Source organism: Drosophila simulans, chromosome X (genome assembly GCF_016746395.2).
Source record: "Drosophila simulans strain w501 chromosome X, Prin_Dsim_3.1, whole genome shotgun sequence".
Classification (NCBI taxonomy): Eukaryota; Metazoa; Arthropoda; class Insecta; order Diptera; family Drosophilidae; genus Drosophila; species Drosophila simulans.
Window position 1 is genome coordinate 16,251,136 of NC_052525.2, and position 26,556 is coordinate 16,277,691.

At 40.3% G+C, this 26,556-nt stretch overlaps 4 protein-coding genes across 8 annotated transcripts; 1 reads left to right on the forward strand and 3 right to left on the reverse strand.

Annotated features, from left to right (window-relative positions):
* The first annotated feature begins 1,428 nt into the window (after positions 1-1,428).
* LOC6726191 (glutathione hydrolase 1 proenzyme) lies at positions 1,429-16,455 on the forward strand. 4 transcript variants are annotated; one of them, XM_016174060.3, is made up of 7 exons: positions 1,429-1,581; positions 12,568-12,783; positions 13,103-13,206; positions 13,594-14,131; positions 14,316-14,729; positions 14,878-15,519; positions 15,593-16,455. In XM_016174060.3, the coding sequence occupies exons 1-7, from the start codon at positions 1,523-1,525 to the stop codon at positions 16,092-16,094; spliced, it is 2,475 nt and encodes an 824-aa protein (XP_016039717.1). In that variant the 5' UTR covers positions 1,429-1,522; the 3' UTR covers positions 16,095-16,455. The 4 variants fall into 4 exon arrangements, with proteins under 4 accessions (XP_016039717.1, XP_016039718.1, XP_016039719.1 ...); XM_016174061.3 differs by having other exon boundaries at positions 13,870-14,131; XM_016174062.3 differs by lacking the exon at positions 1,429-1,581 and adding an exon at positions 6,794-7,067.
* A 157-nt stretch (positions 16,456-16,612) lies between these two features.
* On the reverse strand, positions 16,613-24,555 carry LOC6726192. 2 transcript variants are annotated; one of them, XM_016172464.3, is made up of 3 exons: positions 24,310-24,555; positions 17,573-17,981; positions 16,613-17,500 (listed from the first exon to the last, which is right to left on the reverse strand). In XM_016172464.3, the coding sequence occupies exons 2-3, from the start codon at positions 17,978-17,980 to the stop codon at positions 17,294-17,296; spliced, it is 615 nt and encodes a 204-aa protein (XP_016039720.1). In that variant the 5' UTR covers position 17,981; positions 24,310-24,555; the 3' UTR covers positions 16,613-17,293. The 2 variants fall into 2 exon arrangements, with proteins under 2 accessions (XP_016039720.1, XP_016039721.1); XM_016172465.3 differs by lacking the exon at positions 24,310-24,555 and adding an exon at positions 18,897-19,968.
* Positions 24,310-26,423, reverse strand: LOC123327365. Its single transcript, XM_044923685.1, has 2 exons — positions 26,304-26,423; positions 24,310-25,330 (listed from the first exon to the last, which is right to left on the reverse strand). The coding sequence occupies exons 1-2, from the start codon at positions 26,406-26,408 to the stop codon at positions 24,968-24,970; spliced, it is 468 nt and encodes a 155-aa protein (XP_044779620.1). The 5' UTR covers positions 26,409-26,423; the 3' UTR covers positions 24,310-24,967.
* Positions 24,688-24,780, reverse strand: LOC120285325. The gene has a single exon (XM_039297261.2). The coding sequence runs from the start codon at positions 24,778-24,780 to the stop codon at positions 24,688-24,690; it is 93 nt and encodes a 30-aa protein (XP_039153195.1).
* Positions 26,424-26,556: the final 133 nt, after the last annotated feature.

Genomic DNA, 26,556 nt, shown 5'->3' on the forward strand with positions numbered 1-26,556 from the left:
AAACAAACAAGTGGCGGATTGTTTATGGGCTTAGTCAGTGAAGTAGTGGGCAAAATGGGGATGGGGATGCCTTAAGATGCAATGACTTTCTCAAAATATCGAAGTGCATGCGTATTCTACAAATGCTACATTAAATTGAATATTTGAAAATGCATTTCATGGAGTTTTGAATGTATTTCTTGCTATAGCAGTTTCTAAATGGGGATTGTAAAAGGTTTTATAAGAATATATTATATATATATGTTTTAGCCACCCCTTGTGACCACTAATTTCAAACTTTAGCTACGCTACTTTTTGGCCAGCCCATAAACTCTACTTTTCGCCATTCGGTTGCTCTGAATAATCCACGTATGTTTCAGACTATATATGTATATATATCTATCTCGGAACATTTCACTTTCGCCGGCTGTTGGCTTGGGGCCTCCAGTTTTATGGGGGATATATATTTTCTCTGTCCGTGATTCATGGGATTCATGCCACCACAGACATTCCCGCAAACTAACATGTGTCCGCCGGTTCCTGGAATTGGAGAGAAAGAAATCCGCCGGAATGGAATACAGATCTTGGATTAGTTATGAATTCCTAGCTTTGCAAGAAATTACTTCAGGCAGAACTTTCTTAACTTCTTGAGTTCTCTGTAAATACTACTGTAAACTGATTAATGGCCAGCCACATTGCTCATACGCAGCGTAGGTCTTCTATGCACTGTGATGTTTCGGGTCGTTTAATTGTGGTTAAATAAAACAGTGACATGCATCGCTCACCTACACGGAGAACTGAGAACAGCACCGGCAACGGGAGTCATTTCCTTTTGGTTATTTATCTTATTTGGACAGTGCGTTGCGAAATTATAAGACATGTTCGTACTATTGTCGTTCTAAAGCTTAAACCGAAATTGTTAAATTCTATTAGCCATATAAGATGATGTAAGCAAAGTACACACTCGTGCTATTTCCCTAGCCTTACATGTCTGTCGCGCACTGTCGCTGGTTGCTTAAATGTTTATGCTAACGGCAGCAACAATTGGCCGGCCCACGTGGGTGGATTTGGATTCGGATCTGTATTTAGCTGCGGCCGTAGCTATGAGGTGGCATGGAATGGGGATGGTGATGCTGATGGTGATGGTGATGGTAATGTTAATGGGAAATGGGGCCGGACTCTGCCTCTGCCGGCGTCGCAGCGGCAGCATCTCCGGACGGCATCTCCGCCGGAAAGTGAGAATTCAGTCGGAAAGTGAACGCCGCGAACGCCGCCGCCTCCAAAAATTGTCCCGACAAGTAGTAAACCCAACTTTCAAGCTATTCTAGATTCAAACTGCCAAATCATAATTCCAATTCAAAACCAAGCAAAGTTTAATTCAAGGAAATCCCACCGTGCCCCGAGTTCATAATTATTTTTTTTGTTGAAATTTTTTATTGTGCATTGGCATAAGCGATTTGAATCGCCAGCTGGCGGCATCCGAAAGCTGGAGAGGAGGTGCTAATCCCATAGAGAGCACAATAAAATCGGCAAAAGTTGCGAAATGCATTCCACGGCATGCGGCGTTGGTGCCTCGGCCACAAATCTCTCGACACTGCAATCGTAAGTTCACCTGGGTTCAAATCGGGATCGAAAGAGTCTTGGAAAATATATTTAAATTTTATAAAGTCGTTACAAAACATGCAAAATACACTCGAGTCCCAAAATAAGCCAAAAAAGCATTTCGATATAAATATATAGAAATATATCAAAATATGAGTTAGCTTACCTATATATTTTGAGAAGCGCATAGAACGGTGGCAAATACTCAAACCTTTTTTGCGATGTGCCTTGGCCACAAATCTCTCGACACTGCTATAGTAAGTTAATCGAAATATATGCAAAATAAGAGTTAGCTTACCTACAGTTCTTGAGAAGCGCATAGAACGGTGGCAAATACCCAAACCTTTGCTATAGTAACTTCATCGAAATATATGCAAAATATGAGTTAGCTTACCTATATATTTTGAGAAGCGCATAGAACGGTGGCAAATATTCAAACCTTTTTGCGATGTACCTCGGCCACAAATCTCTTAACACTGCTATAGTAACTTAATCGAAATATATATTCAAAGTAGGAGTTAGCTTACCTATATGTTTTGAGAAGCGCATAGAACGGTAGCAAATACTCAAACCTTTTTGCAATGATAAATACATTAATAATTCATATTTGTTGGCCACTAGGCAATTGCACAATAATCTTTTAGAATATTTAAAACTTGTTTCAAGGTTTCTAATATAGTTTTGCCCAAAGTTCCACTAACTAAATACTTCGTGGGCAGCATAAACAAAAATTCTGGATGTTTTGGTATGCTCTCAAAGGTAGCCCAGAGGAAATGTTTACGTTTGAATCTTCAAAATGTCTGAGTGAATTCAAGGTAATCAAAGATCAAATCGCTTCAATGTTGTTTACATTTACATGCCAGCCAAATATGTGCATTGGGCCCATCCCCAATTTTTTTGTGTGCACACACAACACTAGTGCTTCCATCGGATATTTTTGTTGCCATTAGTTCAAACTTAAAGTTTCGTCGATTTCAGTGGACCGCAAAACAATCCATCAAAAAAAAAAGAAGAGGGATAATGCGCGGAAAAACCAACAAGTGAAATTCTTGTGCCACGCTTTTTTTTTCTCTTGCAGGGAAATGGGGAGGAAAATCGGTGGAAATGTGCGGGTTGGGGGCGTGGTTACATGCTGGGCCGTAAAGTAGCTCACAAGAAGCGCAATGTAAACAATTACTCACTCTGCTTTTCCGCTTTTCCTGCCCATCGATGTGTGTCAGACGAACCGAAAATAGTTTCCACAGGATGATTGGGGCGTGGCATGCCACATGAAAGCGCAACACAATGTGGGGCACTTCAAAAACCAGAGATCCGAAAAAAGAAAACAAAAACATCCAGTACGCGAAGGGAATTTTTCCACGACCATTTAATGAGCCCGCCAAGTGCCTCCATCTCCATCTGCATCCATGTTTTTTTGGCCCAGAGGTGGCGGGGGATTAATGGGCAGCGCCGATCAAGTTGTTGCCCAAACCAAGCCAAATTCACGAATCCCAGACAGACACAAGTGACAAGTTCAAATATGCACTGGGCAAAATAGATATTTACAAAATAAGAATAAGAAATACTGAGTGCAAATAGACTGAGTTCATAGGAACTTAAGAAATATTTGATATCTTATATGCATAACTTAAGTCAATTTTAATATACACTTGAAGAAATCAAGAGGTATATTCTTTTATTATTTAATTATTTTATTTCAAATTTATTACGGCGTTATTTTGAGATTTTTTTTTAAAAATTCCTACGCACACTCAATTATTCTATATTTTGAATTTGTTAGCTTACAGTGAGTTAGTCAGTACTATTAGTTTTCACTGTACTTAGTGGAAATGCAGAAAATATATAAATCTCGATTTCCGCGCCCCTTCACCACTGCGAGTGCGAGCGAGAGCGTAGATCGGGCCAAGGTTAGCTGGTTAAATGAGTTTGTGACGTCACCGCGTCGGCGTCGCCAACAACCAACGCACAAAAAATAAAAAATTAAAACTGCATTTGATGGATGTGTATATAGATTTTCCTCTGCATTCCCACCTAAAAAATGTCAACGAGCAAAAAGCCATTTATTTAATTTTGGGCTGGGCCTGTGACCATTGATGGGCAGCTTTGCAGGGTATCGCAAATGCAGAGATCCGACTTATAAAGAATATCCCTCATTTCTATAGATAATATTTTTAGATAACTGACATCTATATGGTTTTGAATGATATGCAAGGCAAGAATTATTATGGAATTTTCAAGATGATATTTATTTATTTATGTCAAGCAAACTTAAGATTGATTTCTACAGCAAACAAACTGATATATTTATGTCTACAATTTCCTCTCTGATTTTATAGTTATACTTTCATAAAATCCAATTTCCAGCATATTTCGATTTTCAAGCCCAAAAGAAACCCACGCAATGTTGTGTTTACAGTAGCTGTGATTCGGTATGCAAATCGATATAAAGTGGAATGTGATGAATGAATCCAAACCAAAAAGGGCAGATAAAGGCAGGGTCAAGTGTTGAGTTATGTTTTTTACAAACAGTGGGATGAGTCCGCGTGATGGATTCCCTGTAATTAGCCCATTGTCATGTGGATGGACGCAATGCCGCCCACGCCGCCCACAAGCGTACGCTTCAAGTACAGTGAAGCCTCCCCCAAGTCGCCCCTCCTCTTCGGTCAGTGTGCACAACGTGCATTTAGGGTAAATTATCATAGCATGCCAATTTGGAGGTGATCAGATTAAGGTCATATCTTTGTTTGTTGTCACACATTGGAAAAATGCGTTGTGGGGGTCAGTGAGGTTGGGCTACACCGAAAGAAAATGTTGGGCAGATATCAATTAATACAAATAAAACAAGAGGAATTTGTGTTAAATTTAGATCAATTTCAACCAATTTTTCAGGCCTTTTTTCTCTTAAAATTAACTTTCCAATATTCAAATTTTCTTATGAGTGGATTTATTTTTTTTGAGTATACCCAAACTGCGCTCAACTGCCAATAATTTGTGCAATTTGTTGACACACATTTTAATTTTTTCCGTGCGCTCTTTTTTGTTCGCCGTTTGTCGTCTGCTGCTGCCTTTGATTTGCCTCTGGATCCAGCCACTATATAGTTTATAACATATAGTATATAGTATACTGTTCAGTATGGCGACTGTGGCAAATTGCACGCTTTAGCAGCACGACATCGCGCATGTATAAATAAATAAGTAGTGTTTTCGCCAGCCATCTACATACATATGTACGTATGTATCTCAGTATCTTTGTATCTCTGGTGCAATTGACATGCTTCCATGATCATCATCCTCCTTGTGGCGTTTGGCGTTGCCTTTTGTCCGCTGCGCAGCTCTTATCACCGGCAGACAACTGCAAATGTCAAACTGCAGCGGAAATCTGCGTGGCCCCACAAAATAGTACAAAAACAACAGCGCGGATGCCCAGCGGATGTGCGGAGATGATGGCCAAACGATGACCACTCCAGCGAACACGCACAGCGGGTCACAGTCGCGGTCAAGTCATTAGATCTGGTGCTAGGCTATCGAGCATATAAACTTTTAAAAATATATATCGACAGTTTTTAGTCGTCTGGCATAACTTACTTTTATTTTATTGACTTTTTACTTAATAGAAAAGTATTAAAAAATTTTAAATTCCACGATGTTTAAACAAAAATTGTACAACTTTATATAAATATTTTTTTGTATTACCCTTTATTAGGCATAAATTTGGTTATTATTTATTTTTTTTTTTTTAATAGATATATAAATGCTTGCCCGCTGCTGTGACTGCAAGCTAACTTGCTTACCATTATCTTATTTCACCTGTTCCAACATAAAGCGCTGCCAATTTCACCTGGCTTTCAGAAGCACACATCCGAAAGATACTCAAAGACCGCTGGAAGAGTCAGTAGTCAGATACAAAATTAGATTCAACAGTTGGAGGAGGAAAATGCTCAGTAATGGGAAATAAATCAAAGTAAAATAAATGAGGATATAAATATATATCCTCCTCATAAATATAAGAACTACGCTTATTCTTACTCCATTTGCCAACCTTGGGCGGCGATTGCAATTAAAGTGATTTGATGATGTCACTGGATTGTCTCACACATTTTCCGATTTTCCCTCCATGTTATCATTACTATTTTATTTCGCTTTTTTTTTGTGTTAGCTTGGCTTGGTTTGTTTGTTTGGTTGAGCCTGTTTTGTCGCCTCGCGTCGCTTTGTGTGTCCATTTTTGTGTGTCACTGTCAACAAATTGCTCTTAATGGCTCGCCGGCGGGTGGGTGGTGGCCACGCCCCCCGGCAACCACTGAAAAAATAAAACCAAAGATACAACTATAACCGAAAGCCAACCAGAACTCGCAGAACCTAGCATCCAGATCCATGATGGCAATCACGGCAGCTCCATGTCCATGTCCATCGGGGTCGTCTAATTTTTTGTGATTTCCGCACCGCCAGCAACAATTTGCAATGCAGCGTGGAACAAAAAATAAATAAGTAAAAAAAAAAATAAAATAAAATATAGTATCAAACAAAAATACAATAAGAGCAACAGCAGCTGCGCTGCGGCAGCGACGCAACTTCGCTGCCCACTCGGCTAGACGAAAAGCAGTCGTAGTCAGAGATGGCTAGCATTTTAGAATAGGAAGCTATGCTATATTATCTTTAAATATTATCACTATAAGATATCATAATTAAAATTAAAATTGTACTAATATCTAAATGTAATTTGAAGCTCTTGAAAATATGTAAATTATGGGTTGGGATATAAATATGAATGTATGTATATGAATAAACAAATGTTATTTTTTGAATTTATTACTTATTTAAAGAGATTTATTTTTTATTGCTAAGACTCATAGGACATTCTAACATTAGCTGATTATCTGAAAAGATTAAAAGGACAGTCTTTACACCTTCCTAATTTTCGACTTAGCTCTCGCACTAAAATATGTTTACCTAAACATTCTATTAAAATCTTAAATGAGTAGGTGTTTCGGATTTTTGTGCATTTGTTACAATTGTAAACATTTCTTATCAGCTTGATAACCTTCAAAAGGCAGTAGCTGGCCAATTGCTAGTACTACAAACTTACAACTGTGAGTCAGAATGTTTTTGTATTTCAAAACTCGAAATTCTCGAAATATGTCGGTAATCAAGCCAGATGGGCATCACTGGCTCTGCCGGCGTCGCCGTACAACGCTGCCGCTGCGCCAGCGTCGTCGTCATCGTTAGCGGCCGTTCTTAATTCAGTTGACCAACAGACGCAGACGACGTCGCAGACGCGACACGCGACTAAAAAATATAGCTAAAAAGAAGTTATATATATAATTGAAAATTATAGAATTCCCACACAGTTATATATAGCTGCGGTGTATATTTGCGTAGGATACGATACTACGAGTGCATTCGTTATTCAACTTCGCAGTTTTTTGAGTATAAATCAAAAAAACGCGCGCGTTTTCGAAAAAGTTACACGACTTAAATTTAAAAAAAAGGTGACAAAACATAATTTTTTTATTCCATTTTGTTGTTGTTGTTGTGTGCGTGTGCGTATCAGGATCGTTAAATCAAGATGTGTTTTATTTTTGTTGTATGTTTCTTGTTTCTTCATTTTTTTTTTTTTTTTTGTTTAATGCTGGGCCGGCATTCGCCAGGTTCGCCCACCTGAAAAAAAACTGTCCACCACAGAGCTGAAAAAATATAGAAGGAGATATATGTATATGTGTATTTATAAAAAATACGTTGGCAGCAACAAGTCCAAGTCCAAGTCTAGGGCCAAAAAAAAAAAAAAAACACAGCGTGTCTTTTCCGTTTCATTTTGCAATTATTATATTTAAAAATAACCGAAAACAGCAGCGAAACAAAGGCGTCGTCGGCCAAAGAATGAAAGCCAAATAAATGCCAGACGCCGAAAATGCCGCCAAATGCGCCAAAATGAAAAAGTTATAACAAAATTAACAAAGAAAAAAAAAAACAGAGAGCGTAGAAAATCAAACACTTGTTGAGAATGCACTCTGTTTCTTGCTGAAGGTCATTGCATACCCTGAGAAATATTGGTGTTTCAAATATTCGAAAAATTTGTAAATTTATGATAACATGTCGAATTCCCAAAATGCCAAAAGTTTTCCAGCTAAAATATATGGATATCCATATCCATTGGTAGCAGTGCCATAAATCAGTCGAAGAATGGCATGAAAATTTTAAAAATTTATGGGAGGGGGTGGAAAATAGGAAGAGGTTGCTAAATAGTTTTGCCATATATCAAATTGCTTTACAGCAATTTTTAAAATGCTTTTAAATTTCAGTAGTTCTTATTTTGAAAAAAATTTTGAAACAATAAAACTAAGACTTGATCTTTATCAATTGGTCATACGAACAAAAAGCGGAAGGAGCGAGTAAGAAATTCCCAAGAAGTTACCATACAATGTTGATATGAGCGCCAAGAGAGGAAATGAAAATGGAAGTGGGTTTTTCTGCCATTATTTTATCGCGTATTTGAATTTGAATGAACTCCGCTTTAGCAGCAGCAGAGGTTTATTGGCCATCATGGATGGCAGCTGCAAAAATATTATATTTCCAGCGAATCATAGGTACTGGTCGTAACTCAATAGGAATGTGAGTGAATTAAATGTAATAAGCTTGGTTGGGGGGGATTAGTTTGACATGTCATGTGAGTCTATTTTTGGCAATCACACAACCCCTTAATCTTTTTATTGGCTTTCGGAACCCTGACCTTCACTCCTGGGCCCAGTGGGCACAATAAAGATAATGGGCGGGAAAACACACAAGAATATCACAACTGCGATAGGTCGAGTTCAGGCTCCCTTTGTTTTCGGCTTATCTTTTGATCCCGCATGAACTCGCCGGCACTCTCTCCTTCCCATTTCCCACTATTTTCCATCATTTTCCATCGTTTTCCATCATTTTTTCTATTTCTTCAGTCCAAGTGCGGTGTTTGTTTGGTTTGTTGCTATTTGGTGGGCTGGTTTTTTTTTTTTTTTTTTATCAAGCTAATTCCCAAGAGAGCGCTCAATTGTTGGCTCAACAGATCCAGATCTGGGATCGGGCCACTTAGTCTAACAGTAATCGACGCTAAACGCCGTCTCGTTTCGGTGCCTTCAGCTGATTGCTGACAACTTAATCAAGCGAACGGACGAGTAGAGAAGAACAAAATCAGAGCTCGGAAGAAAAGGCCATGCCAGCTAATATCTGGATCTGGGTGTCGTCTATCTACTACACAACACCCAGATGCCACTCGACACACCATGCTACATACACTACATAGTACACAATGTGCACCCGCATTGGGATTGCGATACTTATCTGGTGGCCAGTGTCCCTGAACTTTGGGCGAGATCAATTTGCACTGTCACCAATTTGGATTGGAAAATGCGAGTGCCAGTGCGGCGAATGTGTCAAAATCTGTGAATCAGCAAGGGGGCTGGGGGGTTAATCCTCCACAATGACAGATCTTTGTTCTAGTTGATCTATGGGGCGAGTCCCTTCCTTCCATTATCTCGTCTGGGTTTTGAATTGAGCATCTTTGTGCTGAAAGGGTTAGGCAAATAATACTAAATTTATACATAACAATGACTTAATAAGAGCTACGTCCTGAGAATATTTACTATATATTACTAGCAAGGATAGCAAAATGAAATGAATACAAAATATGATATTTTACCTTTTTATCTAACTAATAAAAAACTTACAAGTGGAAATACGTATATTTTGAGTGAACCTCTTTAGCTAAAAATACAATAAATGTTCTAATAAACATTTACATTCAGCAGATATTGTAAATTTTATTTTAAATTATATTATATTTGTGAAAAATCGTATTTTTACGCGTTAACTCGCTATCAACTGTGTTACAAAATTTATAAGCGATATTAGATTTTTTAAATAGGTTTGTCATTTGAATACTTCCTTTATGATTCCCGAACTTTATGGCTGTTCTAGATCTTTGAAATTCGCATTGAGGCATACCATTTTCATAATTCTCCCGTCCATTCGATTTCGAAAGATGTTTTTTGAGTAGCTGCGAACAAAATAGAGTAAAAATAGCTCTTAGCCGACCGACTCCTCGTAAAGCTGAGAATGGGGCCACTTTGGGGTCTCTGTGGGCGCAAAAAACTCAAAAGATTCGTCATTTTGGCCAACTTTGGGTCATAACAAACTTTGACGCATTGCAATTTGGAAAATTTTTAGTGTCTCGCAAAGGCGTTCGTCACTCGGAGCTAAATTATGCCCAGTATTGGCCCTCGGCAAGTTTTGATTTATTTGCGCCGGTCTTCGTGCATTTTAATTGTATTTGTTTTGTCAAATTGTTGATTTAATTGCCCACCGAATCGATTCGTTTGGCATCCGAAATGCAAATTGGATTGGTGCCGCCATTTGATTGGGCTTGGGCATGCCCGATCAACCATGATCTATGGCCATCTGCCCTTGCCCTCTTGAAATGCAAACAATAATCAAGTATTTTGTGTGGAAATCTACTCGAAATAGCTTGTGTTTAGCTGAGAATCTGCTTTTGGGTTAAATATTGTAGTTAGTTGAAAGGAAATACATACGTGTTTAGTATGTCTGCTTAATAAGAAATATACAACTATTTTAAATAAATTGTAAATATTTCTCTGAACTAACTAACCCATATCTTTAAGCTTTCGCATGTACTCCATATTTCCGCTTTTATTAAGATTATTAATACTTTTGATAAGAAGTCGGCTAAAGATGAAAGCCAAGCTATGATTTTCGCATTTCTTTGCCTTGTGAATATAATGAGTAATTAAAGTAATGCACACTCGCATGTCTAAAACACATGTAGCCATGTATTTGGACATGGGTGTACTTATTATTTATATTGCTTGTCGGTCACTTCCCCTAAAAGTACTGACCCAAACGAAGAAACTATCCAACAGCCATAATTTAAGCGGTTTCTTATCGGATTTTTGAAATTATTGCTATTTGTTTAGTCCTCACACGTAGGCATAATGATAGCCAATTCCAATTGCGATTTCATATTAGTTAGCTGGCAGTTAATTTTGTTTGCAGGCGCTGCGCAAGCGCCAAAACTAAAAATTGTAATGTGAAAATGAAGTTGCCAGAATTTAAATGGACGAAAGGCGAAAATTAAACGTTATTGAATAAATATGTAATGTTGTGTGTAGCGAAAGCTTAACAATTTTAAAGTTACTTGGATATTTATATTACAAAGTAATTTAACTTAATTAAAGCATAAGTTATTTAGTTTTCAAATGATTTCTGCGAAGCACTTGCCTAACAAAGTTGCAATTGAGTAATTATCCTTGCCTAATGACACCACCAACACGCCACCTGTCGTTCGGTTCCTGCGAACCGCTAAGTGCAAATGGCAATCAATTAAAGTGAAGCAGAATAGGGAACTATTTGTGGGTATTTGTATTTAATTTGCTATGGTCATGGCACGGCGAACTCTATTTTGGGTTCCATGTGCCATTTTTCGTGGGCGCAGCCAGGAACAAGTGGATCGTAAACCCCAATTGCATTCCGAATGCCTCATAATTGTGGCTTGTTCTTTCGGCCCACCGACCATTTAACGAAAACGCAACGAAATTAAATGCAGTTGACCCAAAAATAGCGCGAATGCCTGCCCGCCAGGCAGCGCAAAGTCGGCAGCAGCAAAGAGTATTATTAACCAGAAAAAAAAAAACAACATGGGCAATATTAAAAAGTGCACACAACGTAAAGGGGCAATTCATGTCAGGCCGAACTGTAAACGATGTACAGTGGTACTTAAATAAATTGACTGTAAATCGCAGAAAATATCGCAAATTTATCTGTGATTTGCTAGTTAATAACATTATATTTTTTTAGACTAAAATCTTTCTTACATGTTGAACAATTGATTTTTAAAATGTAATTTTAATATTTAAAATATTAAATTTTTAAATAAAACTTTTATAACACCAATTTCTCTGGGTGTAGCTGCTTAAAACTTCGAACTGCTATCAAGCACGATTAACTCACCGCCTGCATTCGAGTGTGTCTACTTTTTGAGCACCCTGTTTTACGAGGGGCTTTTCCTCTTCAGCAAGTGTCGTCATCACTGCGTTGCGGGTTAAGGGGGCTGGTTGGGGTTTCAGGGGTTAAAAAAAGGGGGCGGGGGTTGTGCGAGTGCGAGTGGCGACGTCAACAATTACAAATGTAGCCCAGGTCAGGACCGCGGTGCAAAAGGTGCTGCCCTGTCCGTTGGATATGTTTTAAATTTTTTATTTTTCGCATTTCTCTTCGCTGGCAGCAATTAACCCAATTCCCGCGAGCAATGACTTAACCCAACACCAACCCATTTCCGCCCACAAAATCCCGCGGACCACGCGAGCTCACAATCACAACATTCAATTATGGTTATGGTCGAAACAACAAAAGGAAATCCACTCGCTCGATTGAGGGAAATGCATTTCCCACTGCTACCGCCTCGGCCGGCGTCGCTGTCGACGTCGACGCTTGTCTGACCCATTTTTATACGGGACACGCCCACCCAAGGAACGTGGGGGCGGTGGGCGGTGGGCGGTGAACGGTGTCGGGTAGTCGAGCACACAAGCCACATCCTGCCATCAAAGTTGGCGATGACGACAGCGATATAGTTGTTGTTAGAGCTGTAACAGTGGAGTTTCGCTAAGACGAACTTAAAAGCTGGCATATGCCAAATTAAGCCAATTGATTAAGTTTGTATAAAATCAAAAGATATTTGTTGCTTTACAAATATTAAAGATTATAAAGCGCTGTTCATACCCAATTTTCTATACTTGTGCAAATTTATGGAGACTCCACTGTACTTGTCGTTGAATGAGAATCGCTTGAGATTGTCGGTGCTTGGGCCGCATTCATTTTCAGTTTCAGTTGCTGCTGAAAGCTGCTGGCGAAAACTGTTGCATATTTTCGAGCGCCGAGGATAACAAAAACTGTTGCATTTGTTTACAACTTATTTTCGACCTTTATTTTTGTTGCCAACTACAGCTCCATCACAATCCCAGCGGGATCAGCGGGAACGGGAACAGGAGCCGGAGCAAGTGCAGCAGCGGATGCCCACAAGATGGTGCACCACAGCAACGAGGATGCCATGAACAAGATACCACTGAAGTCCGCCGGCGGATTGGACTCCGACGAGGAGAAGAATGGCGGCGAACTCATGCAGGACACCGCCGCCGCCGAGGAGGCGCGTCGCGAACAGATGTGAGCATAAAAAAGAGCATTAACAATAGCATTTAGCTGCGAAGTGTCCTTGGCGAGTTTTTATGGTTGCCATGCGGAGACGAAGTGGCTTACATAGAAATCGCATTTATTGGATTGAGCCAACTGCAATAGAACGCGGATAGTAAATTCTTGTTTCGGACAATTTGCAGATACATTTCTGTTCTATAAACAGAAGTTCAAGGATGCGGCAAGGACTTCAGTTATTTAAAAATTCTTTTTTTAAATCACAGATATTTTAACTAATTATTATTATCATTATTAGGCTTAGTATCTGAATATGTGAATTTGAATTTTACAGGCGCGTAAAAGTTTTGGCCTGGATGAAGAAGCTAACCATCGTGCTAATCTGCTTTATCGGCATTGCCCTGATCAGCTACGTGATTATTAGCCTGTGTTTCAGTGGTGAGTATGGGAGAAATCGGGTTAAAGGTATATAGCCAACCACATTCAGCTAACAATTCACTCACCCACTGCAAACTAATACCGAAACTCGATTCACATAGATATTGTATGTGTAGATGTGTATTGTGTATTGTACATATGTATACGAACAGACGGACTGTTTTTTAAAGACCGAATTTAGTCAAACTGTGAAATTGAAATGAAAAATAGAACAACCTTCGCTTATTTTCTGCATGCTTTCGATTCATCTTAACCAAGCACCTGGCATTTAATCTAGTTCAAAATAATTTCTTCTATTGTGGCACCAAAAAGTATTCACATGAACAAAACCCCAACCAAAAACTTTACACCCCAACTCACTAAACAACAACAACAACAACAACGAAGACTGGCCTAAATCGACGCCAAATAGAAACAACACAACAACCACAACAACAACAACGACAGCAACACCAACAACAATAAGCACAGAGGCAACCATACCAACAATTGCACCATCAGGATTAGCAACAACAATAAGCACCAGCACAACAACAATAGCAACAATAGCAACAAGTGCAACACAACAACCACCAACAGCAACAACAACAACAACAAGAACAACAACCACTAGCAGAACAGATAGCAATCCCAGCCCCACACCTAAAACATTTCATTTAACAGATGATGAGCAGCAACGGGAACCGGAAACGGAAACGGACAACATTGGCAACCTCAATCTGGGAATCACAAACACAGCGACCACGCCATCGGACGACGTCCTGCCCAATGTGGCCGCCTCCACGGCGGCAACGACGGCGGCACCACCCACCTGGCTAGCGGATCAGATCAAGATCGATACCAGCGAACATTACAACTCGGTCCTGGGTGTCTACCAACATGGAGCCGTGAGTTCCGATAACCTCGAGTGCAGCAAGATCGGCAGGTAACTATATGTGGGCTATATGGGCTTTAAAGGTAGAATTGAAAGATCTAAAGATAGAATAGTGAAGGTAAAGTAGCATGGGACAGAGCCACAATTCACCAACGTTAGACAATTTGCAGTTTTGGGTCACTTAACATTAAATATACTTAAGTATGAAGTATTAATTGAATATTTTTATTATTAGCGGCATCCTGCAGAAGAATGGCAGCGCGGTGGATGCAGCGATCGCCGCCCTCCTGTGCAACGGCCTGCTGACCCTGCAGAGCATGGGCATCGGTGGTGGCCACCTGATGAACATCTACAACCGGAAGGAGCGCCACGCAACCGCCATCGATGCCCGCGAGGTGGCGCCCTACGAGGCCACCGAGGACATGTTCGCCCAGCAGCCGGAGAAGTCCGACCAGGGACCGCTGAGCATCGCTGTGCCCGGCGAGGTGATGGGCTACCATGTGGCGCATCAGAAGTTTGGAAAGCTGCCGTGGGCGGATTTGGTCGCACCATCGCTGGAGCTCTGCGAGAAGGGATACCATGTGTCGCAGCACATGGAACGGTCCCTGGGTATGGCCTTGTCGTACATCAAGGAGCGCGAGCAGTACCAGTAAATTGTTGAAAAGCTTGAAATTGCTCTAAGAGTGCTTAAAAGAACGCCACATTTCTTTAAGTGTACTTTTCAGCAGCTTTTCAAGCAATTTCAAGCTCACACTTTTGTGAATAGAGCTTCTTTCTAAGCGTATGATTCCTTACAGAACCTATCTGAATGCGGAAACTGGCAAACCCCATGTCGCCGGAACGGTAGTGAAGCCGCCCAAAAATCTCTGCAAGACCTACAAGCTGCTGGCCGAGAATGGACCCATGGACATGTACAATGGAACGATAGCCAAGTTGCTGGCGCAGGATCTGCAGGACATGGGCAGTATTATTTTGGCCGATGATCTGGAGTCATACGAGGCCGATGTGATCAACTCCATTACCATGGACTTGGGTGACGACACCTTGTATGTAATGCCTCCGGTCAGTTCCGGTTCGGTGGTGGCCCACATTCTGGCCATCCTGCAGGGCTATAACTTCACCGCACAGGATCTGTCCACGGATGAGCTGAAGGCGCGCACCATCCATCGATTTGCCGAGGCCATGAAGTTCGCCTTTGCCCAGCGTCCAGAATTGGGCGATATGCATTTCATCGATGCGCGAGAGCTGGTTAGCCGGCTGAATAGTCCGGACTTTGGCGATCAGAACCGGGCCAAGATCAATGATTCCCACGTGCTGCCCGATGCCCAGGCGTATGGCGCCAACTTTGCCGCCATCGATGATCTGGATGGCACTTCGAATTTGGTTGTCTTGGCGCCCAACGGTGATGCCGTCTCAGTGACCAGCTCAATCAATTCCTAGTGAGTATCCATTGTTAGCCTCCGAGAGCTTTTAAAATGACCTGGATTAATCTACTCAATATTTATCCATCAGTTTTGGCTCCGGATTAATTGGATCCCGTACGGGTATTGTTCTCAACAACGGAATGAACGACTTTGCGGTGGAGAACAACTTTTTTGAATTGCCCCTGTCGCAGTCGAATAAAATCGAGGCCCACAAGCGGGCGATGTCCTCGCAATCGCCGATTCTTCTGGCCGATAAGGAGGGCAACATGAAGATGGTCATCGGATCAGCTGGAGGCAGCAAGATCATTCCGGCCGTGGTTGAGGTGGTCGCCAATGTTTTGTGGTTCGGCAAGGATCTACGCCAAGCGGTTGATGCACCGCGCTTCTACCATCAACTGATGCCCGATGTCTTGGAGTACGAGGAGGATGGCTTCTCGGAATCCCTGCTCCAATTGCTGACCAAACGGGGACACAAGTTGAAGGCCATTTCCGGGAAAACTGGATCCATTGTCACGGCCATTTCGAGAAATGCCACAGCGATCTATGCGAATGCCGATTATCGCAAACGCGGCGGAGTTGCAGGTTTCTAGGGTGAGGAGTTGAAGTTGAGGTCACCCAACCAACCAACCATCCACCCATCCACCCACTCACTCATACACGCATACGTCACACACACACAGACACTCACACACCATACACGCACGGAAACATTGCATTGAGATTAGAGTAGAACTGCCCGAAAAAGAGAGCAATTTCCATGGAACAAGAGAGTATAAATGGGCAGATCTGGTTTAGAGAGTGGTAAAGCAGATCGATCGCATCAAGTGAAAGTATTTAAGCTAGCTATGTCTTTTTTACATACTATGTATATCGTACGTTATATAAATTTATATGCTACTACCTAACTACTACCTTATACAATAAAAATAAAAACGAACAAAAACCAAGAAACCGAATCTTATTAGGACACAGGTTTCAATAACTTTCGAATGGAATAACCACTATCTTAACTGTTTAATTATCCATTGAGAATAACCGGACGAGTATGTAATGTTATGATTTTGGGCATTATTATTCGAAAACCCCCAAAAGATGCAAAACTATTCGCTTGGATTTCAATAAACTTAATAGGAATTCTTTATTTCTGGAAAGCAACTGTGAACGTTTTCCGACATTTGTTGGCAATCGACATCGCCTATCGATATGGCTATAAAAGTAGTTGTAATCGAAATATACATACATAGTTATATACAGGCGTAACGCTAAGACTAAGACTAATTACTACCCTGTAGTTTTGTTGTTTGATTGCCGCCCTGCCCTGGCATTGATTCAATTTACAATATGTGTGTTTAAACTTATATGAGCGCATCATGTGTGGTTCCGTTATTTCTTTTTCGGCTATATACAACTTTGGACTAGATGCTGTGCGTTTCAAAAAACTCTATGTACAGTGCGAGAGAATCGATATCGTTATTGATAGGCTCTACGAGTTAAAATACTATCTGCTTAAAATCAAAGTAAATACAATGCCATAATGCTTTGCTAAAAATGTATAATAGACATACGGATATATTGGCGGCATTCAGCTAAATGCTCTGGGAACTTTCGAAAACACCAGAGTTTCCAGAACACCACCTATCGATATCGAGGTTATAGATTTGCTTGCATGTGGTTACTTTAAGTGGGTCAAGTACAGAAATCCGTTGCGCTGCCAGTTGGGAAAAAATCTCTTAATTCTCTCTCCTCCTTCTACTGCTCCATTAGTCCTTTCAAGTCCCTCCCTCGCCCACTAGATGTGCAGGGTGGTCCCGGGCGGGGAGGTGGATCCTCCACCTCCTGGCTTGGCTGAGGTCTGTGGCGGCTCCAAGTACTTCGACCGATCCATTTCGATGACCAGGCACTCGTAGGCCGGCGGCGGCAGCTCGTACTTGACCACGCTCTCGTAACTTGGCGGCAGTGAGTCCACAATGCGCAGCACATCGTTCTGGGAGTTGATCTGCAATTATAGTTTCGGATTATTAATGGAATATTTACATATAAGCCATTTTTCATCCTGCTCGGCACTCACATGTGGCATGGCTCCATTGGTGGCTCTGTTTCCCGCCTCGTCGATGGGTCCCGCCCAAATGCAGACGCCCATGCGGTGCGTGACATATCCGCAAATGATCACGCTGATCACCAGCATCCCGATGCCCAGGGCGAAGACCAGCCAGCGGGACTCCACGCTGTTGTCCCGCAGATTCTTCTCCAGCTGCAGGGCGCAGAGGATCAGCACCGGCACGGCCACCATGGCCACCAGCAGGTCGACAATGGGACGCTGGGTGCTGGGTCCGGCGTTCAGGGGACTACGTCCGCTTCCGGATCCATTGGGCGACCCACCTGGGTGATCCATCGGATGGGAGCCAAAGTTCTGGCTGCTGCTGTTCGGGGTCAAGGTGGAACGGGCCACCACAGTGTTGTGGTTTTGTAGTACCATTCTGGAAAATGAGACACAAGTCCAGGATTACACGGCGGAAAACTAAGAGGGATGGCTTATTACAAATATTCTCCATTTATTTCGATTTTGTGAAACAATCACTTTGGTGCTGAAGCCTACTTATATATTTTCTCAGGCCTGATCGAATCGATTTGAGTTTATTGTTAAAATATGATGTTATTTTTCCTAGTGTAGTTTAGACATCTCATGTTTATTTGATGGGAACTTCGGCTAATTGGTGGCTCTCAATTGTTAATCCCCAATGAATACCCATGAGATTTTTGCAGTGGAAGCGGTTCCGATCGCTAACTGTAATCACTGTACTATCCAGACAATGGGTTATTATACATATGCAGCATACTATTAGATCTAATTTCATAAGAATTCATGCAGATGCATTGCACAAGAACAAAATATTTAATGTACACACTTAGATTTGTATCGATTTGTGCCCAGTATGTGAGAAATTAAGACGAATAGAACTAGATACAATTAATTGTTGCTATAGTTTCATTGCTAGATTTTAACGAGGTTTTATTATCGTGTTAATGGAGTTGGCGATCCGATATTTTTCAATTTATTTCTCCGCGAACACTTTCCTGCCTAATTGCCGTATTCGATTTGTTTGGCAAATATTTAGCGTGTTAATAATACAATAAACATTTGATAAACGCCCCATCTTTGTCAATAAAATCAACTGCGTCACTTGGGCGCAGACGGTGAAAATCAAATATTTGCTAAGCATTTCTCGTTTAGAGTCCAATTAACATTGGTTAGCATTCAATTACCGGCCAAGATGTATCATATTCTTCGATTCTGATTGGGATTGTGGTCTATATAGCCACATACATACACATATGTACAATGTACATAAACATAAGCATATATATATAGATATGGCGAATACCATTCGTACCTGGGATCAAAGGCGTTGCTCAGCAACAAGTCGTAAACGGCGCGCATTTCGATATTCGTTCTATTCACTCCTCTCGATTTTGTTTTTTCTATTGATATCAATTGGTTAATTTATTACTGTCTCTATATTGTTGATGCGAGCATATTTATTCAATGATTTCAGTTGAATTGTTGATGCAGTCTTTAATTTTTCCAGCCATCTCATGTCTATTTTTTACTATTTGAGCTAAGAAAACTGCTTTTAATTCTCACATGGATTTTAACGAATATAGTTTTTGTTTATTATTTAATTAATTAATATCCACGGTAATTAAAGCACGAGAAATTAACATCTTGTTATCTGATTAGTTGTATTAAGTGCGCTTAACACATTGTTTATATTGTTCGCTTTAAAGATGCAATTTTTTATACAAATATTTCTCAATGAGCGTTTCTATCTACACTGAAAACGAAATCACTGAATATTTCAAATATTTTCAAAAGTGCAAATTAATACTATTTAATTCGCTTGCTGCTTGTTTGCATTAAAAACATTAGGTAAACAATAACCGGGTGTTTACGTTTAATTTATATCTACTTGTATTTGCCTTGTTTTTCTTTATAAAGTTTATAATTTATGTGCATATTATTTATGGTTTTTGAGAGAGGAGCGCTTTATGGCTGTGTTTTTTTTTACACCGCCCAGAGATAAGACCGAAAAATCAAGATGAAATGGCATCAACGCCACACCCGGCGTATACTTGATGTGTAAAACTATGGTGGATGGTGGACCTGCATCGAAGATCGGTCTTATCAAGAGGGGATTTCCAGTTCACTTGAATGATAAGGAACTGCACGTGATTGTTTGTCGTTTTTACACACATATGTACAAACATATGTGTATTGATTTGCCTCAATAAGAAGATAGTATTTGCACCAAGGCGTTTGTCAATTAACACTTCAGCATTGGACTTCACTTGCACAAAATAAACAACAAAAAATAAACAATCAAACAAGCTGCGAAGGAAATTAAAGCCAGCTCGGTCGGGCTGAAACCGATTCGTGGCGATCTGGGCTGGTCAAATGTTGAAATCGGACTGGAAAAGCGTCCAAGCAAAAGTGGCCATATAGCATAATCGATGTGGATATGCTGTCAGCTGGGAGCTTCAAAACTTTCATATCTGGACTTTGGACGCACCCTAGTGTTTATGGAATGGAAATAAACAATTGAAACTCAAGCTAACAAAAATAAATCGACTGCAGTTTCTGAACTTTGAACAAATGTATCTTGGTGCTGGATTATAATGAGGGATAAACTAAAATTCTGAGTGGTGCATTTTCCGTTGGAAAAGTGCCAGCATACCCTGGAAACAGCAATGGGCAGCAGCACACGATCACACAGAATGCAATTTAAGAATGAAAAGCTAAGCGGAAAAAATTAGTCTATTTTTTTATTTTTTTGTCAATTGCAGTGGTGAAAATTAAATATTGCAAAAGGGAATGGAGAGTTGGTAATTGCCCAAGAAAATGATAATGATAGCAGCCAAGTTAATAGGGTTCTTGTCATCTGGTATTATCTAGAAACCGGTTGCAAAGAATTGCCATCGCTCCTTTGATATTGTGAACTTTATCTGAAAGTTGTCTGAACTCTGGTAGATACATACAGTATTTCAGATACCAGATAGCGTGGCGACATGTCTTGATTACCGGTGAAATACTTAAGATCTCTGCAAGTGAGAATGCGGCGAACTTCGAGATGTGAAAACCTCGAAGTCGATCAGACAATGGAAATTTGCAATTGTAATGCCAACTGCGTCTACTGAATGAATCGCCACAATAGATACACTCTTAATTGCAGTCCATATAGATTGAGATATACAGATGCATCATATGACAAGCGCAAATATGAGATACACAGATGGTGTGCGCCTGTTATCAGTTCACACTGATAAGACAGCGGAATGGCTTAAATATATACACTCAAATAAAAACCGGTTGGTTGCAAAGTGTTTGTCATTGATTGTCCTCGTTTTTATTCCCGTTTTCCGACTCGTTTGCCTCATTTGAATGATTTAATGCGCTTGTTAATTTATAAAGTTTGCTTTCTGGGTGAGGACCCAATTTGGGAAGACTCCCGACATCGATTTGCGTAAGAATCGGGGCGCATTAACCTCTTCCCTTGTTTCCCGTTATTGTTTCCCTCGAATTTCATCTGTGTGTATGTTTTTGCATCCCTATAATCATCCAACTAATTTTGTTTGCCATAAGATACATATTTGCGAAGCTGCAAGTTTAAAGATTCAAGTCAATCTTTGCCCATGCATTTCCGTATCTTTCAGATACTTCTACATCTTCATTAATAAACTTCCGGTGCAGGGTTGATATGCGTAAGTACTCTACGTGACGATATCCGAATTTTCATTCACAAATTGCATCAGCATCGGATCGAAAATCGGTTCGAGTCATTGACCAGATGTTGAAAAGCACATTATATATCCAGAGGTTAAGTGTATAGATATATATATATATATATCTTTACCGGTTGCATGTGCACGTTGTCAGCTGACTGGCAGTACGAATAGCAAAATGATTGCCTAAAAATACAAATTAGCTGTCAGCGCAACGCCCACAAATACTGGGAAAATCGACTGAAGGGAAAGGCCGAAAGAATAGCTGGCAAAACGCTAAATCGCGTTCAGTACACATATATAGCATATAGCATATAGTTTAGTCCAAATAACCGGCAATTACAAATAAAACATAACTACTACTGGCTGAGCTTGACTTTGAAAAGAGGGACTTTGATCGCGATTCGAGCGTCAGCAGTGGCCCAGAAACCCAATTGGAGTACAAATCAGCCAAGTGCAGAGATCACCAGAACATTTATCGGTTCCATATGCCATATGAATAAATATATGTACATAAGTATCATATTTCTGATGACTCGGCTTGAGTTGCTTTCGAGGGAGCTGCACTTTCGATTCCAGCTAAATTCGCATTTAGAGTTATGCTTTTAAAGGCCTTCGGATTTATTTATTTCGATACTGGGTTCTCCAGTTGGCCAGACTTACAAAGAATTTGCCTAGACACAAAAACAATAACAAGGCCGTAAAAGTATACGGTTCCCAGTAGACGGGTGAATTTCCCTATTTGTTTTCTGGAGCACATGCGTCATATATGTGCATATATACCCTATGATTCAGCCCAGCTGGATAGAATTATATGTATCTGTATGTATATAAAGATTTGGCGAATCTGCAGTTCGCCTCGAAATCTTCTGGGGCTTATCAACACCTGATAAGAGGGTTATTGCAGCTCTAGTGCCACAAAAGATATATTAGATGTGGCAATAGCACTATGTACTTCTGTGGGTTTTTTGTGCATCGCCCAGATTTCACCCATTAGTTGCCAGGGGAAAATGATATACAGCTGTTTGTGAGCAAAAATAATGCACTTAATGTGGGTAGATTTTCATCGGATTACATTGGATATCATTGGTATATGGACTGGTCAGAATTTCCTAGCTTGCTGCAGGAATATGTAATATCACCCGTACTTGTAGATACATATTATATGAACCTTGAAGGTGACATTCAAATGCCACAGTCAATTTCCAATCAATTGTTCTGCAGCTAAAGTATTCCTAATCTTGAGAATGTCAGCTTTTTTATGTTATTTATTATTATTTATTTCCGCTTTTCTTCAAAATACGTTATGAAACCACCAAGGAAGACTATAGTTTGACGGGCAAAGTTGCGTTTGTGGCTCAGAACAATGCACAATTTAATTAAAATTCCTTGGCCGCCATTCCCGACCTCCCTCACCATTATCCGATGTGTGGCAATCTATATGGCACAAAGCAGATACAACATAGCACAGCACAACAATTTCCTTAATTGCCGCGACAAGAAAATCATAAAACTAAAGCAGAAAATGAAAAAGAAAAACTTGACGAAACTGACGCCCACAAAAAGCGAGGCAACCGATTCTTGGGAATTGTCTGGCCCACTTTGCAAGGGAGCCTGAATCGGATATAGTACAGCAGCGGGCAATTAACTAGGAATCAACTTCATAAAGTTGATCAAAATTGTTGAAATACTTTTACAAAATAATAAAAAATCTATAAAAAACACATAACTTTTTTCATTACATAATTGGTATTCCCATGGGAAAATCTAGATACTTTATCTATTCGCCTAACCCCCACTGTGTGTTGCACATCTGTATCTTCAAGTGCTTTACATGAGGCAAAAACAAAATAAATCGATGACGTTGCCATGGAGTGGCATTAAATAATGTATTAATTGATCAGATCGCCGAGTGGCGCTGAATTGTGAATGGGGGAGAATTTGTTGCCCGATGCCATTTGATTGACTTAATGGGCGGGGCGCAGCCTAGGGGGCGGGGACTCGTGACCCCCTGTGAAGTGAAAGCTTGGCCGGAGAAAAAACCGAAAAAGATTCCTCCACTTGTTCAGCTCGCTGCTGCTCTTCTCTATTTCCTGTTTGGTCACGTAGTCAAGTTTTTGACAATAATTGGTGGCCATCGTATATAGGAATAAAAAGTGCCTCGGCTCGTTCTGCTAGTTCTACTTTTATTGTTTGTATTTTTTTTTTATATTTTTGTTTTATCACATGCTGGACTGCGCAAGAAGTGGCTATATATATATATATATATGTGTGTACAACGATACTATATATAGAAACTAATGATGAAAACATTTAATTTCTGTTGCCTGCTATCAATAAATTTTATTTATCCGCTCTTGACGATTCTTCTCAACTCTTTTGTGAAACAAAAACATTTCGAAGTGTGGAAACGCTTTGTTTACTTTTTTTTCCCAGGGGGGGAGGGGGATTTCAAAATAAATGGCTTTGTTTTAGCTGCTGATAAGCATTGAAATTGAAAACACCTGTTTTCCAAGCGAAGGAATAGCTCACAATTTTTTTTTTTTTTTGCCAATTGCATGGTTCACAAAGAGAAGAAAAGAAGAGCAATGCGAATATGCACACCAGCTGCCTGCCATCCCTTTCGCTCCTCTGGGTTTTGCCACTTTGTGCATTTTATTTATAGAATTAGAAATCGGGGGGTTTTTGGGGGGTTACTTGGGGTAAACATGTTTGTCGGCATTTGGTACACTTCGGAAAAGCGACCCACTTGGAAAAACCTATTTTGGAAAGTTGTGATTGACCCTGTACCATGGAATATAATTTTGTAGTTTGTAGAATTCTTAATAATTATTGAAATGATGATCTTCAAGGGGAACATCATATTTGACTACTTTATGTAACGCTTTTATAACATATAATCTATATTCATGTGGATATAAGATCTTTTTATAAGAATAAAGCATTGTTATTCCAGTGTTATCTCCTTTTATTACTAGCTTAACTAAATCTTTAGTAGCATATAGGAATTTCTCTGTGTGTACTCACTCGAAAATGCTTTTTGGCCGCCGTGGATCTTCCTCTCTCTTTCTGCTCTCTATCTCACGCACTCTTTCGCTCGTCTCGTTTTTGCAATTCTTCGATTGAATTCTCTTCCTCACATTTGAGGAGCACAAAAAGCCAAACAATAAAAAATACAAACAAAAAGCACTGAATTTCTGTTTTTCCTTCTTTTGTTTTATATTAGCAATTATGCACGCGTTTCAATTGTTTTTCGTGTGGGGGATTTTTGTTTTTAAATTTATTTTTATTTTGTTTTGTTATGTTGTGATTATTTTGCGGTTGCAAATGAGATCGAGATCGTTGGCACAAATAATTGCAGCAAGTTGAATGGACTTATTTGGGGGGATTTCGCTTGGATTGGAATTATCGGTGCTGGCTTTGGGTATACTCGTAGTGCTCCTTCCTGAAGTTTGGATCCTCGCCGCTCTCACAGAAAATCCAGCGCCTGTGCACCATTACAACAAATCTTGGATCGATTCTGTCTCCTCCGCGCAGGATTCGTATTTAAGATTTGGTTTTGGTTTCGGATTTGGAGACTCCACCCTCGGATTCCTCTTTTGCCCACTCACTGAACTTTGGAACTGTGGAACACAACGATGCTACTACTACGGACGACCGGTCTACGAGCAGGAACTGCGTTCATTTACACATCTCGATCTCGATCTCGACGTGGATTCTCGATGTCGATGTTGGGTATATAGAAATGGATTTTTGTTATTTTCTGTTTTTCCGTCTTCTGTTCGCTGGCCCCCGCTTCCCCTGTTCCACGGTCTTTATTCGGTAGGGTCTTTATGCTTTTCTTTTCTGAACGGCCTGAGAATTTCGAACCAGAGGCGAAGAATGCTGAGAAGCGACTGGCAGATCGCAGACATCGCTGCCAGCGCCTCGCTTTCCGCTGCCGACGTCGACTGAGGCGGCGGCGTCTGTTGTTGCTTTTGTTGCGGCTCGGGAAGATGCTCTCCACTCTCCGCTCTCCAATCTTCGCACCAGAGATGTTGTAACGGCTCTGGAAAAAATATTAGTTGCCAATGTAACTACAAATATAATATAATAGCTTAATTCTAGATAATTTTGAAACCTTAGAATGAATATATTTTTATAAGCTGAACTTTATGAACTTTGCAATTTTATTTAAGTGAAGAATCCTTAAAAAACTTTATTTTACTATACTAAAGATTGTATTATTTTTTTTTTTGCTAAAGTTTGCGACACTTTATCGACTTCTTTCTTTAAATAGCTTTTTCAAGACCTTGATGGAAGAAAAGCTAGCAGCGGTGCGAAAATTATCAGACAGCTTAAAGACTACACGAATATGTTAAAAAATATTTAAAAACTGCCCAAAAACAGAAGGTTCTTCTTTAAAACATAACCTAAATGAAGAATCAATTATTTATTTTATACACAAAAAAAAAAGAGTTATTTATTGATTATAAATCCTTTCTGGCGAAAATCACAGTGATCGCGTCAGCATCTCTAGGTACTTTCGTAGAACTAGTTTGGTTCTCTCCTCCTCTCGCAGCTACAATGTGAACTGTGTGAATCGTGACGCGAGTGCGAGTTGAAGACTGTCTTCGCAATTCTTCGCTCCGCCGCTCTCTCTGCTGCTGCTGCTCATTCGCTCATTCTCGATTCTGCGTTCGAGCGCCTGGTGATAAGAGATGCCGTTATCTGATTGCCAATGTGACACATTGAGGCGGCGATGGGCCAACGCTTGTTGTTGTTGTCGCAGCTTTACGATCTGCACACGCACACACAAAAGCACTGATAAGAGAAGACACCTCTTCTGCCGCCTGTCTTCCAACCTTCTGTCTGGAGTCTTCTGCTCTTTCTTCGGTGTTGCGTCTTCTGCACTCTTATCTTCCTGCTCCTTTATCTTTATTCGCACATTCTTGGCCTGGCAAGTGGTGAAATCTGCACTTACTGGTATTTATTCGTGTCTTTTCGGATAGTTGGCTCTCAGAAATGTTTATGGTGCTTACCTTGGTCGTGAGCCATGGATTTAGGATCTCAGCGAGGAGTTTCTGGAATTCACTAAGATGTGAGAAGAGATTACAGATTTTGGGAGGCAGCAGAAGCCACTGCATTGGAAGTTATAAAGTGGTAAATGAAAATATTTTTATTTTAACGAGTACAGGAGATAAAAAAGATTATGAAGACGCAAAAAAATGCCATAAAAACTATAAGATAAAGAAATCATTTTGCGTATCATTCTGCGTTTGCTACATGAGTTTA

Bases quoted from the DNA above. Each gene is read 5' to 3' on its own strand.
- LOC6726191 (XM_016174060.3), top strand. From the start codon at position 1,523: ATGCATTCCACGGCATGCGGCGTTGGTGCCTCGGCCACAAATCTCTCG. The intron at 1,582-12,567 runs GTAAGTTCACCT...TGCCAACTACAG, and splicing joins AATCTCTCGACACTGCAATC to CTCCATCACAATCCCAGCGG. The intron at 15,520-15,592 runs GTGAGTATCCAT...TTTATCCATCAG, and splicing joins ACCAGCTCAATCAATTCCTA to TTTTGGCTCCGGATTAATTG.
- LOC6726192 (XM_016172465.3), bottom strand. From the start codon at position 18,943: ATGCGCGCCGTTTACGACTTGTTGCTGAGCAACGCCTTTGATCCCAG. The intron at 17,982-18,896 runs GTACGAATGGTA...CTCATTTTCCAG, and splicing joins AGCAACGCCTTTGATCCCAG to AATGGTACTACAAAACCACA. The intron at 17,501-17,572 runs GTGAGTGCCGAG...CTATAATTGCAG, and splicing joins CCAATGGAGCCATGCCACAT to ATCAACTCCCAGAACGATGT.
- LOC120285325 (XM_039297261.2), bottom strand. From the start codon at position 24,780: ATGGTGCACAGGCGCTGGATTTTCTGTGAGAGCGGCGAGGATCCAAAC.
- LOC123327365 (XM_044923685.1), bottom strand. From the start codon at position 26,408: ATGCAGTGGCTTCTGCTGCCTCCCAAAATCTGTAATCTCTTCTCACAT. The intron at 25,331-26,303 runs GTAAGCACCATA...TATTTTTTCCAG, and splicing joins ATCCATGGCTCACGACCAAG to AGCCGTTACAACATCTCTGG.